At 34.0% G+C, this 17,449-nt stretch overlaps 1 protein-coding gene across 9 annotated transcripts in view; it reads right to left on the minus strand.

Moving 5' to 3' along the window:
* Nucleotides 1-10,014: 10,014 nt before the first annotated feature.
* Nucleotides 10,015-17,449, minus strand: part of ROBO2 (roundabout guidance receptor 2) — a 599,875-nt gene continuing 592,440 nt past the window's right edge. For all 9 annotated transcript variants that reach the window (XM_088144588.1, XM_088144583.1, XM_088144586.1 and 6 more), the window contains 2 exons: nucleotides 15,793-15,993; nucleotides 10,015-13,906 (listed from right to left, as the gene is read on the minus strand). In XM_088144588.1, the coding sequence (XP_088000714.1) occupies nucleotides 13,905-13,906; nucleotides 15,793-15,993 (203 nt within the window). In that variant the 3' untranslated portion in view covers nucleotides 10,015-13,904. The remainder of the gene's footprint in view (nucleotides 13,907-15,792; nucleotides 15,994-17,449) is intronic.

Consider the following 17,449-nt stretch of genomic DNA (forward strand, 5'->3'; position numbering starts at 1 on the left):
ATATGACAATGCATGAAATAATTGAGACCTGATGCTACCAAATATATATATATATGAAATATATATATATATATATATATATATATATATATATATATATGAAAGAAATTATAGACAAGAGTTGCAGCATACAATAAAATCAAGAAATAAAGCATTGCATTGACATAAATTAAGACATGTGCATTAAAGAGGAACATCAAATATTTTGGCAGCGATCAACAAACTGATTATTTTGGAATGATGCCATTGTCTTTAATTTTCTACTTGAAAACTAATGAGGGCTGCTGCAAATGTCATTTCCATCAGAGTTTTAATATGGTTATCATTAGAATCCCAGTTCCACTGAATTAAAGCTACACACACACACACACACACACACACACACACACATCTATCTATCTATCTATCTATCTATCTATCTATCTATCTATCTATCTATCTATCATCTATCTGATCTGCCTCTTATACTTCAAATATGAAACCAACACATATTATAACTTTCTGTCTAGATTAATGACTTTATCTGATCATCAGTTGATGAGTTGTAAGTGGATTGCATTCCATCCACTGGAGGGTTATGCTTACCTGTTTCCATCTGCTTCTTTGATCCTTATGCTTAAAACAATTTTCTACCACGCCAAGTAAACCTCCAGTCCCATCTTGTTATCAATCTATTTGCCAGAGTAGGACAGTTTATGAATGTATGTAGGTACCGATAATTTTTCTATGTGTATATAGTCTGAACAAATGCAGCCTCACATGTTTTAAAGGATTTACAAGATAAGAAGTTGTCACCTCAGGTAAATGGCATAAATTATCACTCTCTCAACATTCAGTAACACAATCTCAAAACAGCATATCAATAATTGTGAAATTTTCTTTCTATATTGTTACAGTTTCAGAAGAGGAAAATTCAAATCAGAGCTTTGCTCAGATATTTGTGAAAAGCAACAATGAAAATTTTTCATCAAGGAATTGCTTAAGCACCCATTTCTCCAGCGATCTCAAAATGCCTGCCTGAGAGCCTGCTACTGTAGCAATTCTTTAGTCAGGGGCCTTACAAAGTTCCTAGATGGTTTAGGGCAATTGAGAACCAGTTAATCAATGCCAAGCTACACAGTGATTTATGACTTGGTACTTTGCTCTGCATCTTATTATTTTGACTGAAATCATGACATAGAGGTCATTAGAAAAAAAAATGAGTGAGATTATGAAAATATTTTAAAAATTCTGTCTTGAGACTGAAAATAACTCTGGATGTTTATCCAACTCTGGATGTTTATTAATATTATTAATATTTTAATAAATATTGGTTTAATAAATATTAAAATATGAATAATCATAATATTAATAATAAAGTAATAATAATTTATTAATATTTAATAAATATTAGTTTAATAAATATTAAAATATGAATAATCTGATAAAAAATAGACTTTTACATGATGCAAGATCCTTTAAATTTGTGGTTTGTAGTTTTACTTCATTCGATACAGTAATGAAAAACTGAAGAGGTTTACAACCAATAATTGAGAAGACTATATTCACCAACCTGGCCAACTGAAAACAGTCACACACTATGTTATATATAAAAGGCACTAGCTATGAATATATGTCAGGTATAATAAGAATTTAGGTTAGGTTAATAAAGAGTGTTTATAATAAGTTTTATAATAATATACAATATTCAAAATTCAGAGATAATTAATGAACTAGAGTTTCCAGTTCACGTATTAAAAGGAAGTTTGTATCAAATTGGTTTCTATATACTGTAGCATAGCACAATGAATTTTTTATATCAAATTTCTCTCCCTCTCCCTCTGCCTCTCCCTTTATCTATCTATCTATCTATCTATCTGTCTATCTATCTATCTATCTATCTATCTATCTATCTATCTATCTCATCATCATCATCATCATCGTCTACCTCAGGACTTATAGGCCACTTCAATCAGCTCATTCTCATGGTGTACAACTCCCTGATACATAATTGGGATTAAAACAATATGTATCAAATTTAAAAACAAAATTGTACATTATAATAACAAATATTGGGACAGATATTTAGAAGACTAAAACCAATTACTTCTCAGAAGGAATAGTTGTAGTAAATCAGCCCCCAGGGCTTTATAAAACAGCCAGGTTTTCACTAATTTCCTGAAGGCAAGAAGGGAGGGCTTTCAAATATCAGAGCAGCTATTATTCCAGGGGGCAGAGGGGAGAGGAACTGAGAAGCTAAATGTCCAATGGCCCTGAAGATGGCAGTGTCTGATCAAAAGGACACATAAAGAGCCTATTCTACTAGGGTGGACAAATGTTAGTAGGAGAAATCTAATAAAGAATAATAAATAAAGATAAAGCAGCCCAGTAAATAACCAGGCCCTGAATCATGCAGAATTTAAAGGTGGCAACTAGCAGCTTGAATAGCATCCAGAAAGTAACTGGCAACTAGTGTAGTTTTTGGAGTAGAGGTATTAAATGGGTACATCAAGGTGCACCTGTATGCAAAAGACTGTTGTTTCCTAATTGAGATATCTTGATGTGTTTTGAGCAAGTCATGCTCATCATAAAATTCAGGAAAAAAATGGTTAACTGCAGCATAATCATTGTAAGTAAACTTAGAAACAGGATTGTGATAAAATAAACAAAAATGCATCCCATACAAGATGATTTAGTCTTATAAATTAGCAGCCATACAATATTTATTATCCTGTCTGATTTTGTATAAAAACCTGATATGTGATGGGCAAGGAATGGCAATGTCATGATACACCGTAGTAAGCAGAGCTGAATTTTTTGATCCATTGTTGTTGTTGTTGTTTTGAGTTGGTGGGTATTTCAAGGGGTTCCATTAGCTGCAAATTGGATGTTGGGTAGTCTACCAGTTGCCCATCCCTGCCTTGTATATTCAACAGATCTCCAGGTTTTGAGACAGTATTTACTGAGACCTTTTGAGATAGCATGAAACCTTTTGATGTTTGTGAGTTCAATGTGCTATTAAAGTCTCATTTTTCCAAAATGGTTATTCTGAGACCTGCAATACAATGTCCTGTGAGACTGAAATCTCTGACATTACATTGTCCTTGTTTTGAGCCCTGATGTCAAACTTATATCTTTCAATACTTTTCTGCAAAGTTTGTTCTGTTTGTGCTGGCACTTGATGGCATGAATCACATTAGAGGAAAAGCATGTGAAGGTGTCTCTAATCTTGTATGAGTAGTTGTTGGGTCCTGTGATTGTACTGTTGGTATAGATGTGGGGGCAAAGTAAACCTCTGAGTTTGTTGCAAGGTGTGGTTCCCATGTTAGCATCTTTTTCCTGTTGTCTTAGTGGAATGCATCACATGAACAGGGCTAGGAGCTGTGCTTTACAACAGCTTTGTAAGCTGTAACCCAGAGATGATATTTAGTAGGAATATATGACTCTCTTAATCACTGTGTTTGGGATTGTTTGGGACCTTTGAGGTCCTTCTGCATCTCAGAACTCTTCCTTTGATGTTTCCTGAATTTACTTGTACTCTTACCTTGCTCTTTGTCTTAATTTATCCTTTTACAAACTATCCTTGTTAATATTCTCCATCTTATCACTCAGCCATTTTGACTCTCCCAAGCAGTTGCTACCATTGGGGGGAAATAAGTTGTTAATAAAACAAAAATGAAATAATAATAATAATAATAATAATAATAATAATAATAATAAGGCAGAAGAGCTTGCTATAAAGGTGAGTTCTAACTCACTTTTACTTTCTGGCCCTACCTATTTTTTAGAGTGTGGTCCCTGGCAGGTTACTCAAAGATATAGGTGCAATAATCAACCTGAAAAAGTTATACATTTTTCTACAATCAATAAAAATGCGCTTCCAATCTATTCTTATCTATGTATGATTGCTACTCATTCTTCCTTGCTGTCCCTACTGAATTGTAGCGAATTGTTACCATTGTGCAATTCCTGTATAGATCTGCTAATGTGCTCACTTTACATATCCAGTTTATCAGATAAAATTTAGCATACTCGTGGGAAAATATGTATTAGTCATGCTACCTTACTTGTACCAATCAACTAAATATAATTGTTTGTAGGACAATAAAATCCATAATGACACAGTATTTTCTATAAATGGTCAGTAAGCTTTGATGTTTAAAAAAAAACAGTCCAAATTTCTGTCAGGGGGAAAAACAAAAGAACTCCCCCCCCCCCACCCGCCTTGAAACTCCAGGGTCCTCCAGCATAGACTTCTATAGAGGAAAAAGGAAGGCAAACAATGAAGTGTATATTATGATGCTGCAATGCAAGCTCCATGACATGTATCTAATGTCAGGACACAAGCATTAGAGGGTGAGGTTTGTGTCAAGGTGCCATTGTGTATGTATCACTTTTTGTCACCACAGCTAGCTCTATACACCTATATCCTCTAAGATGTGGACTTAATTCCTAATTTTCTGACCAGTATGGAAAATGTTAAGAATTCTACATTTTGGAGGGTTAATGTCTTCAGAACAGGAAAATGAATGGGAAAATGAATTATCTGTTACTCTAGAATAAACAGTGTTAAATTATAGGACTTTTCATAACTGCCAAGCACTTTAAGGGAAAGAATATGACTCAGACAATTCCTAGATTGTAAAAACATTGAAGTGTTGGTGATTTTACGAGAAGATTGTCAAGAAGGAATTGGATAGTGATGTGTACTTCTTTCCCTTAAGTGCATGGGATCTAGAACTTTCTATTCCTGTATAATGGTTTCAATTTATCTCTTATTCAGTTCACTACTAACTGCAAGCAGGCATTCAAGAGTGCCAGTGTACATGGAGATGTTACAGTGAAATAGATTTGGGCACTTCTGCATATTGACAGCACCCACCTCCAAATTTCCTGATTATGTTTCTTAGTGGTTTTGTGTAGATAATGAAAAGCTTGGGGAACTGAATGGAGCTGTAACAGAAGCCAGATAAGAACACCCTCAGCTATTCCTTTGAAGCTGAAGAAAACAAAAATATAACAAATATTTAAAGAAATACTTCCCAGCTGCCCTTTGCTTGGAACTTTAAAAATTGCCTTTATGGGGATTTTATTCAGATCTATTTGTAGGCATGGGGGATGGCAGGATTATGATGAAAAATTCTTCTTCTATTCAAAATAAAAGCCATATTTTAGTTTAATATGGTTTTCTGATTAGATATGCACTGTAGGTACCAATATATTAAAATCAAATACTTCTGAGGCAGTTCAAACATAATCAAGACATAAATGTCTTTATTTCATATTTCAATTTGTATGGCTTCCCGTCTCAGATTCATGACTCTGGATGGCTAGCAATAATTTAAAACTATACAAAAACACAAAACAATATAAAAACCTTTGCTAACATAATCAGAAGCCAAGGTTAAAAACAAAACAAAACACCACCAAATTAAGATAACCACTGCCTGGGCTCTGCCACCCATCTGGATCCCCAAGCCCAGAGACAAAGCCATCTCTTTAAGGTTAGCAAAAGCCAGGTCTACCCATCCCATCAGGTCATGATGTCTTTACACCCATCGGTCATTAGAAAACATCATCTGTCAGGGCCCAGAAAGAGAGATATTTCTGGGCCCTGCCAGATGACATTTCCTAATGACTGATAGGATGTAAAGACATCATGACCTGATGGGATGAGTAGACATAATCTCAGAGAGGTGGTCCCTCAAATTTAGTTGGAATTCTTATAGTCATGTGTCTTTCTTGTTAAGAGCATGTTTGGACATAAATAGTAATTCCTAGTTTGGGAGAATAAGTGAAGGTTTCTTCACTGTCCAGTTAGTATAAGGCTGAGTTATGCAGTAGCGTAACTAGTCTAAAATATTTGTGCTATTGGTGTCAGTTTTTATGAGATATTGACGCTCCCCTGACTCTGGCTACCAGATGTCTGCTGTTTCCTTTCATGTAGTGGTTTGGTTTTTTATAAAAACCTCAGGGTCATGTATGAACGTACTCTTTGGAATTGGTGAACCAAGGTTTCTGGCTTAGTACTCAGGCATATATCTTTTCCATCTGGAGGGTGCATCTTTTTTAAACAATCCAGTGGTCACAGGAAATGCTGTGGTGACAGAACCAGGCCCCCAAAGGGATGAGGCTTTGTTTTCTGCTATGTTTAATGCAAGTCATCACACACTGGTTTCTCTTCAGATTGTATAAATCTTTCTCCCATTTAATGCAAGTCATTTAGCTCTTATTTTTAAATAAAAGGGAAAAAACAGCACTGATGGTTTCTGGAGGCTAATTTTGGCTTGCATGCTATAGTTGACTACACTAGCTTAGTAAAATGTTCAAACACAGCTGTGCTTTATTCAGTAAGCAATTATTAGATAAAACAGAGCCTAGAATCATGTATGAATCTAGTGGTAATCTCCAAACCTAGAGAGTGAAATAAAAGTTGATTCCACCTACCTTGGGGAAATAGGCTTAGGATTCCACAGTATTTACCATTCAAATAAAGAGCTGTTCTTCATATCCCCCAACATATCCTCATGACATTGCCTTCCTCTCATATCTGAGACAGCTTAGTTTCCCTTCTCTGTGCCAGTTTTACAGTATTTTTCCTCTTCTGACACTTTCCCCCCCCCAAAGATGCAATCTACTGTGTTTCATTGTTTGCTTGGTTGTTGATGTGGCCAGAGATGTAATGCCTCATCTTCTATTGGGCACCGTAGGCTGCTGCAGACCTACTTCAATATCTCCAGTTTCTGGAATTGCCTCCTTGGCCACTTTGCTTTAGGTTGCAGGAAAGGCCGCTTGACTTCTGCAGAGGCACCACCCTGTGTAATGCCTAACCAGCCTTTTTTGATGCTCTTGTCAAATCTTATGAGAATTTCTCATAAGCATGCATTTAGCCCTGTTTCAAAAGTGTGCTAGTCCTCTGCTGCACAGAAGTTCAGTTGAAACTGGGAAAGTAAGCCGAGCTAACTAGCTATGGGTTGCTAGCTGGGTCACCATTGGATTAAAGGGTTTTCACTGTATCTGCTGACAGCAGTTTTACACCATGATTTTTTAAAACTGTTTTTATTATTTGCACAAGAACACTACAACAAATGCCTTTACCAGGCAAGGCTGCCAGAGCCACCTTCATGCAGATGCACCTTCTACAGCTGAGTGTGCAATATACCATGCTTACTTATGTCCCCCATAGTGGGGAGGGGTTGATGCCCTTTTTTCTACTCCATTCTCACTTTAGTAGCACTGGGTGACATGAAGATTATTATGATGGTCAGGAAAAGCCAGACAAAAAATTCCAGAAATCTTCTTTTGCACATGTGTTCTCCATGGCCAGTCACAGGCTAATTCAGGGTGCTGCTGGCCAGAACATTAGAACTGTATTTCTTGATCACTCCCCAGTTGGGAATGGAGCTTGCTTGGTATCTATCACTCCTTCCAATTTTATCCAATGCCCGTTGCCTACTTTTGAACACTGGTTTAGCATTATTTTAGAAGAATTCCTGGGAAATCCACCAATCCCTTTCCTTAGACCACATTAAGATCAGAATAATTCACAAATCTCATTATTTTGGCTCAATAGGGAGCAGCACAATTTATTCTGGAAAACCCAGTCTTGATGATGACACCTGCACATTAGTAGAATTATTTGCAGGAAGGTATTCATAGAACTGCATTATGTTGTAATTTTCCACACATTTGCAAGAAAATAAGTTCATTTGAACTTGTTTTAAAATAAACCTGTATATACTTGGACTGCAGAGTGAGGTGCTGAAGAATAGGCTGTCAGGGTACAGTTTATGCACATGTTAGAACAAACTACAGTGAACTTAGTGGGACCTGTTTCTGGATAAATATATATAGGATTAGGTTGACTGTCATTATCACATTTAGCAACAGCTGGGAAATGAATTTGGAAAGAAGAAATTATATATCAATAATGAGATTTCTATTCTTTATTTCACTCTTGAACAATGTACCAGATCTTGTTAAGAATTAGGACAAATAAATGTAAAAAAATAAAAACACTGTAATCTTAAAAGTGACCAGAACAGTAAGGTATTCTAGTTTCAAAACATTTGAAGTTTAAAATTCAAATCCCAATATTTATCAGAATTTGAAATTTTTAGCCATAGTTTAAAAATGCTATGACATAAAAAGACATAATAAAGTTGGACCATTTCCTTTGGTAGTTTGATCTTAATAAGCACATTTATTTGCAAACTGTTGAAATCTTACCAGTCATAATAGAGTTGGATGGTCTTCAGAAATTTTAGAACAGGATTATGTAATGTATATTTGTTCAGATATACCTATCTTTCTCCTAGTGGTTCCAGTGGCTTTACTAGACTGCTGATGATGCCCAATCTACCATAGCTTCAGTAAGGTTTAAACATTTATCTAATTTACTAGTGTAAAGCTTTGAAGATATCTTATATAGCATATGAACCATAAGTCCCCCCATTTTGCTTGTTGTTACAGGTAGTCCTCATTTGGCAACTGCCTCAGATAGTGACCATTTGCAAATATGACAGTAATAAACAGTACACACACACACACACACACTCCAACCAATGCATACACTTATGACTAAATTTCTGTGCCTGACAACAGCATATGCCAGAGTGAGAGTAATGCTGGCATCGCTGCACAAGAGAACTTTATCTAAATGAGATGACAGCAGTCAGTAATCTTTACAGTTTCTCTCTCTCCCTCTGTCTCCCTCTCTCTCTCTCTCTCTCTCAGAGTCACATGGTTCGCTTAGTGATCATGTCACTTAGCGACCATTTTGCCAGAATGAATTGTGGTTGCTAAGCAAGGAGAGCCTGTATTATTTTTGATGGATATGTTTAATATATCCATTAAAGAACAGCATCAGTTGTTCCTTCCCTAGTGGCCCCAAACCAGTGGTTCCCAACTGTGTTGGTAAGATATATTTGTAACATTGAGAACATTGTGTAGGTACTCTCACATAACTGCAGCCATGGGTAGACAGAACCAGTACGAAGAGTCAATTTACCCTGCTTTGTACCTACAGTACTTAGCACAAATGTTGCCAGCAATTTATAGGAATTTCTGAAAGTTAATTAAGCCAACTAGATGTATAATATACATTCTCTTAAAATTCCTTGGGTAAATAAAAATTACGGAAGAGATAAAAGAGAGGATTTGAGTCCTTCATATTATCTTACTTTTGTCACTCCTTTCCCATTCTACTGGTATTGGCATTGGTGCTTTCACAGTGTATGATTCTAATTAGCGTGCAATAAAGGGTGTAAGTGAACAGCTAATATGCTAAAACAGAAGAGCGCATGCATGTCATATGAATAAGAATTCATTCAAAGTTTCCTGCTTGTTTGCACTGCCTTTGTACAATTTTGTTTTGCTTTGTTTATGTTGGTTTGATTGGCTTTGGTTTGCTTTTCTATTTTGCTCCTCTGATCTGTTATATTCTTGTTATATGCCTGCCTGCCTGCCTGCCTTCCTAGCTGCTCAGAATCAGCTAGGAATTGGGTAGCCTATAAATTAAATGTGTGTGTGTGTGCTGCGTGTGTGTGCTGTGTGTGTGTGAGGGAGGGAGGGAGAGAAAGAGGGAGATTCTATACATTTTCAGAACATATTCAAAGGAATAAGTTTTAGCTCTGTCAACATATTTTGATAGGAAAGTTACACATGCATAATTGCCACTGATCATGTATGACCCGTCTAGAGTGGCATTTAAGAGCCTCAAACCTTTTTAGTACTAAGTCTCATAACTGAATTAAAGAAGCTGATTTTCACTGAACAGAATTTGTCAGGTAATTTTGTGGCAGGGGGCTGAGAAGGATGATACAGCAATCTTTATGAGATATTTTTGGTGCTTGCTAGGGAGACTTTTAATAGGATTCCATTTTCAATCTCTTTGTTTTCAGTGGAATAGTTATGAAAGTAATATTTTAAGGGTACAGAAAGATATAACAGGACTTCTTAGGTACAAAACTGCAATGTTATGGGTGAAATAGTTTAAGTTCATGTAATCATATATTGAGAGTGTTAAATAAAATTTCTTTAGTATTTATTTGAAATGTGGAAGTTTATTTTCCCCAGTAGATATACAATACACACTTAACATTACGATTAACCAACTTTATGCCCATTAAACTTTGCTTCACTAACACATGAAACACATTAAGAGGTCATCATCTTTGTGTGTGTGTGACTGAAAAAACTGTTGTAAATGAATCATTTTATATTTAAAAAATTAGAAAACAGTTTTAAGAGCTGCCACCACATTCCTTTTCTTTAGACACATTATGAACAAGAAATATTTTCAATTATAAAAAAGTTTCTTTCAATTATAAAAAAAGAAAAAAAAGGCAAATTGCACATTTTAAAAAATAGGTTCTATGATCATTTGAAGCACACTACATAAATGAGAAACAGAGAGAAAGAAGAGATAAAATAATAGCATTTGTTACACATTTAGGTGTTTTAAAAAGCATCCTAAAATTAATGTAAAGAGAATTCTATAGTAGTGAATAATAGACTGATATTATTTTACTACATATTTTAATACTGATACAAAATTGGAACTAAAAAGAACAAGACATTTAACTAAAGGAATCTGGGATGGCTACTTTTATTCACATTGTACTGTGAAGAAAAATTGACCAGTAAGGTGTTCCACCAAAGCTCAACACATATTTCTAAAACTAATTAAAATATTCAGGAAGATCATACTATACAGAACTCAAGGCATAAACAATGAGTCATCAACTATTGTTATGTCTCTTTAAAGTTATGTTGCATCTTGAAAACTCGTGATATATCACCTTATCTTGAATAGAATTCTGAGGACTCTGTCATTTACATATTGCACTTAGAATAAGCCATTAAGTCTAATTTTTTACAGTACTTGGAAATATATGGTTAGAGTCACTTTTGTAGCTCACTCAGCTTAGTTTGGGCGACGGGAATATATTTCAGCATATTCAGTACTGGTAGCATGCTACCTAAAAAGAATGGCATGAAAGTGCATGATAATAGCCAAGGAGTTATTAACTTCCCACAGGACAGAAAATATCATGGATCTAAGTATAGAAGTGGCTGCAATTCTACTGTAATATGTAAATGAAATTTAAATCCAAGCCATTATAATTTAAAGTGAGAAAGGTGGAAGTTTATTTCAATCCTGATTTATATTTTCTTTTTGAATATCATTTCAAATGTGTAGTGCCAGAAATGTCCAAATAACACACTTATATTGTAAACAGTTATGCACCAACTTGCATCCTGAATTTCTAGAAATCAGATTTTCCTGTAATTTCAATACATACCTATTTTTTTTTTCCCTAGAGGTTAGTTGCAGTCACTCTGTGGATTAAAAACAAAATTATTCAGGTTTTCAATTATAAAATTGCATGTTGCAGCAAAAACCAAAACAAATATATTCTGGTTGTAATTTGAAGTCCTTTTTAGTCATAGAAAACTCTCATACAGATGGAGATTTAGGGGAAAAGACCTTGCTGGCAATGTGACTCACAAAAAATCTCATGAGATTTGGGCCATAAGTACTAGCATCAAGGATTTCGTAGGTAATATTGGCAAGATTGCTTGATATTTGAATGCACGTGTCTATCTCAAATCTTGCAAAAGACTTCTGGTAGCCACTTTTTTGTTGTTTCTGTGCAATGGACTTGTGTCCCCTATCCCAGCTATTGGTACATCAGTACATCACAGTTCCAGTACACCACAGTAAGAAAGGAATGTGTAAGAATTAAAATGATAGACGATATGAATTCAGTACCCTTTTCCACATTTAACTGATTGGTACTGTGAAATCTTTAATTCATAAGCCCCTGATAACAGGTGCACAAAAATTGCTCCAAACCAGACATAGTTGTATCAAGTTTTTAGGTAGGCTGTAGGTAGCATGGGGAGTTCTCTTCTTCAAAGCAGCTTCTTGCATCATCATTATATAAAACTGTATGCATAATTTTTTGTATCCATACTACTAATGCTAGCACATGCAGATATCTTGATTTTAACATATGGAATTCAGGAGAGAAAAACTATTTTTATATTTATGAATGTTTCTTTGTCTTTATAGAATAATGGCCTTAGCTATGTCCAACATTTCAGTTAGCAAGAATGTTACATAACTTCATTGAATCGATATAGCTTTCTTTGTTTCTGGTTTGCCAATACTCTGAACTAAAGTAAATGAAAAAAAAAATCCTATTTGCAGTATTGATTTACAATTTATAATAAAAAAATATTTTAATTTATCACATTCTCAAAGTGATGTAATGAAAAAGAACAGAGATTTATTTGCTTGTTCAAGAAGTATGTTTTGTGTAACAGTAGTATGATCATCAAGGCAAGTATAAACAATAGGAACTGATTGTATTTAATGAATGTTTGTAATAATGATATGAATGAATAAGATAAGCTTTGTGATATAAACTTCAAATGAAATATTTAATGCATTGGTATACATGTATAATATTTCTAACAAAGAAGTGAAAAACTGGCAAGAAGAAAGTCATGAAAACTAATGATGAGACAAGATGCTTTTGTTAATGTCCACTTACAGCAAGTTTGGTTTATTTAAAAAGTGTATAAACATGCATTGATTTTGTAAGAAGAGGCTTGAAATTTAGTCATCAAAAATAGGCCAAAGATGTTTTCTTTTCCTTGTTTTAACCAGTTTCCAGTAATGTAGTGAATTGGTAAAAAGAAACACCTTGATTTCAAACTGAACATGAATATGCTGTATCTTTCTTTTCAACTATTGTAACCAAGATTTAAGTACAAATGAATTGGATTTCAATTTCTTACAATTTCAGATAATAATACAGCAAAACTATGTGTTAGTTGCATAAGAACAATTAGATCATGGATTTCAAGTGATGTAGCTCTACATCTTCATCTTTACTGCACATGTATTGAAAAGATGAATACTGTAGATTTTTGGAAGCAGCTTGGATATATCAATGATAATTGCATCTTTAACTCTTGCTAAGTATTTCTCTACCTTCATATGGTTCATATGTGTAGATGGAAGAGCAAATCAACTATAATACTCTTTTCTAAAAACAAAAAACACTAGTATAAAAAAAACAGCTTTAGTGAAACACCTTAACTTCCTTCCTTTGTAGTGAGTGCAACTGTACTGAACAAATGAAAACTCATACTAAGAAGATAGGAGGCTTTCATGTTCTAATCTGATCTTGATTCCATCATTTGACCCCTTATTTAAAATGGTAAAAGCAACATGTTGCTTGTTATTTCAGATAGTATTCCATCCCTGATGTCCCAATCAACTTGCTAACATCAGTTTTGCCAGTCATCTTCCTAATTCTACACCCAAATGGAAAACCACCTAACATAATTCATTACATCCAGCATTATCCAACATAGCTTACAGTACATAGACTCCTTTCACATTCAGTCTTCTTCTTCTTCATGACACAAGGCGTAAAAGTTTTGTGCTTATCACCAACAAAAAATTGCAGTGCAAACTTCAAACATAAATGTTACACAATTAAAAGTTATTATATGGCACCACAGCCTATTAATTCACATATAGTACAACAGACCAAGAAGGACAGACAATAATATGAACATAGCTAAATGAAGGTGAGTTTGCATAGCAATGCAATAAAAAGAAATTATATACAAGGGAAATTCATTTCATCCTGCAGGTGATTTTTTTTTTCCAGTATATATGCTTAGTAAGAAAGAGATTAAGGTGAAAGGTGTAATAGAGAAGAACACAGGTAGAGTATCTGCGGGATATGTGTGGCTGTGTTTCTTTACATTGCATTTACAGTTCCTTTAATAGTAAGTACATAAATAAAGAAAATGTTCATTGCACTGTTTAGTGTCATCACTTCCATGAGTTCAGACCTTGATGGCCCTTGAGAGCAGCTCGAGATGTTTCTGTTCAACTACTCTGTTAACAGAAAGCAAGAACAGGATAATGTTTTAAGACATTTTCTTTTAAAGATTTGTGCATTCATTTGAAGATTTATGCATATATCGTATTTTTATATTAAACAATAAAAATATTGTTCAATAATAACATTTTAAGTTTAGTGAATGTGAATTGAAAATATGACAATATTTTGATACTTGAAATAAACATTGGGAACATTGTTACAAAAACATTGTAATTTAATAAGAGTACCAACTTGGGACAGTCTACACCACAAAATAACACCTATGCATATTTTTAAAATATCTTAACATTACAAATTTCTGGAAGAGACAGGTATGGAGGTAGAATGACACTATTATTAAAATATAATTTTAACTGAGGAAAATAAGGATTGACATACTTTGTTCATACAAGTGAATTATGACCCAATTGTCACTAAATTGAAAATTTATCTGGGCTGCATTACTTCACATCTGAAGTGGAATTTTACACAGTTCAAAGTTTATAATGTCACAATTAGAAAATGTCCTATGGAGAGAGAAACTGTGACCTCATGCCTAAATTTTTAAGGTTTCTTACATAGGGCAGGATTTTTTTTTTCCATTGTCACTCATGATTTTCAAAAATGGTTCATATTCATTCAGCTGAATCATTTATGAACAAAGTAAAGGAATAACCACCATTATTATGAGCATTTTGTATTAATTTCTCAGATTATATACATTTTCTCTCATGTACATAAGGAAAATGCAGTTATGTGTACACTATTCTCTATTACACACAGTTATAAGTGCATTTCCCCATTTTGCATATTTTAAAGTATTTTCTTAATTGTGACCACACTGTAATATTGCCAAAAGGGCACATTTTGGTATGTGCCCATAGGCTTTAGGTAAATTCTATTCTTATAAAAATAAATTAAAAATTAAAAAGAAGCAAATTCCTCCCACAGTTTAGATTTTTTTTTTTCATGGACGGGAGTTCATATGTGTAACCCTTTGCCCTGCAATATAAAATAATACAATGTAAGCTATAGTTTTCTACTTTAGAGAAAGCTTACTCTAGCTTTGAAGGAAATGATTAAATAGAGTAAAACTGGGAACTTCCAAATGGACAGTTAAAAGACGTCTAGTACTTTTTTCTAAGTGACCAGCTTCTCTATCATACATATTATATACTTATGATGTTAATGTATGTTATAAAACTAGGAAATAAATTCAATTATTACTTTTCATATTAATCTTGTAGGCAAAACTGTGTGGAATAAAAAGAGATCCAGAAGGAAGAAAGTAAGTGTATAAATTAAGCTATCAGTAGAACTGTTTCTCTCCTACTTCCTCAAAATAAATTATACTAATGAAAAAAAAAAGTCTATAAAATTGAATAAGCCATTCTGATATATAGAAGGAACTTGCTCTACTAAAAGTTATAACACTAGGAGAAGCAGTTATTGTCCTTTGTTATTATAGGAAGCTATAATGCTCTGCTTGTATATTTTTGGCTTTTCATTTTTTCTATGTACTGGTATGTTTCTTGCTTATTCAACAACTTGTGGTTAAAACATAGTTGTATGAAACATGGCCTTTGTCCCCTATCAGTCCAAGAAAACTAAACCTAGTAATGGTATTCTTGAACTTTAGCTGACTGAGGAATATGGCATGTTTCTGTTTGCATTAATATTCAGATGGAAACCCTGTGTACACTTACTTAAATTCATAATATTATGCTTTTGGTTATTAAATATATGTAAAACATATGTTACTGCATGTTATAGATTAATGTGTTGTTAATGACAGATTTCCCATGAGTACCTGCTAAAAGAGAAAGGTGAACAATTTCCTTCTATTCTAATTCTAACTCTCCCCCCCCTTTTTTTTTACTGGATCACAAAAGAAACTTACATAATTCACCAGAAAACTGTCCTTGACTGTTTAATCCAATATATCCTACATCAATGAGGTCGCTGGTGTTGCGCTGATGACCTCCTTTCATGACATCTGGTTTTTTTGGTCCAGTTGATCCTTTAGAAGATGCTGTACCTGAAGAGCTGTGACCACCTGGGGATGGGAAGCTAGGCTTGCTATATGGCACCAATGTCTCTTCTGAAAACATAATGGAAAAAATTAGGATATAGTGTGATTCACACCTTTGGAATTGGAACGTTGGAATTGGCTTGCCCCTTAGGAATCAATACACTCACCTACAAATATGAAATGTTATTCTTGGTTTCAAAAGTTTGAATAGTAAATTTTGGGAATTAGAAATTTACATAAATTTTGTTCAAAATAAAAAGCTGGACAAATGAATTTATTAAATTTGCCTGATACTTTATGATGACTAAAACTATGGAGAAAGAAATATATGCACCCCTTTTACTCAAAGAACAGAAATTAACAACGTATTGGTTGTAACAGGAGAAACAATCTGATACCTATCAGATTACAACTTTTACAATCCTTTGCCTTGCTCACATAAGTGAAAGCTGACATTATGGGGGCTGAAATTGAATACTGAGCACCTAATTTTCCTTACCCAGGATTACAGCATTTTCATACGAATTAGAAATATAAACTTGTTAAAACAGAGGAGGGGTTCATATAGCCTCCATATATTATTATTATTATTATTATTAATAATAATAATAATAATACACATACACGTGTGTGTGTGTGTAATATATAATAATATCATAAGAACATGATAAAGCAGTAGTTTGAAGAAGTCTACGGATATGTGGTAGAGCTTTCCCAAGTAAGGGAAGTCCTTTATTACTCAGCTGCCCAGAATCTTTGGAGTGGTGGTGGCAATAACAATAACAACAACAACAATGTGTAGAGCCTTGGTGACTTCAGGTAAACTGTGGAAATATGGCCTGTATATCTACTTCCAGTCTGGTTACTTTTTCTTTTTTCTTTTTTCCTTTCATTGCTTGCAAATACAACTTAATGATTCTTTAACCTGGCCTACCAGTGTTACATTTCTTGGTAGTGAGAGTAAATAGATGTGCAGTCTTTAAGCAGTAGAATCTCTAAATCCAAATTCCATAAACATGCTGAATATATTGTCTCAATCCAACTAAATAATTAAAAATGAAAATTTTGCTTTTTACATTCAATTTCCCATGTATGACTAAAATATTATTTTTTTAATTAACCCCCCCACACACACACAATTTTAAGCTACTGGAAAAAAATTCTAAAGTTATTTATATGGGATTATAATTTCCTGAATTAATCATTAGTTCATTCTTGCCTAGACAGAATTAGCTTCTTTACTTAGTTCCTTCCTACCCACAGCTAATTATTCTGAAATATTATTCCAATTCAAAAGTGTCAACATCTATACTTCATCTTCGAACAAAATGGATATCCACACAACTTTATCAAAAGGTGCCTGACCACTCAATCTATTACAACACAAGCAACACAAGCTATGAAAAGGATCACACTGCCATACATCAGAAACATCTCAGAAACTACCAACAGACTATTACAACCACATGGCATCTCCGTAGCACACAAACCAAATAAAGCCCTCCAAATCATCTTAAGCAAACCA

The sequence above is a fragment of the Python bivittatus genome, unplaced genomic scaffold (genome assembly GCF_059951505.1).
Source record: "Python bivittatus isolate LINGU-HERP-01145 unplaced genomic scaffold, Pbiv_v1 ctg000350_np1212, whole genome shotgun sequence".
NCBI classification, from domain to species: domain Eukaryota; kingdom Metazoa; phylum Chordata; class Lepidosauria; order Squamata; family Pythonidae; genus Python; species Python bivittatus.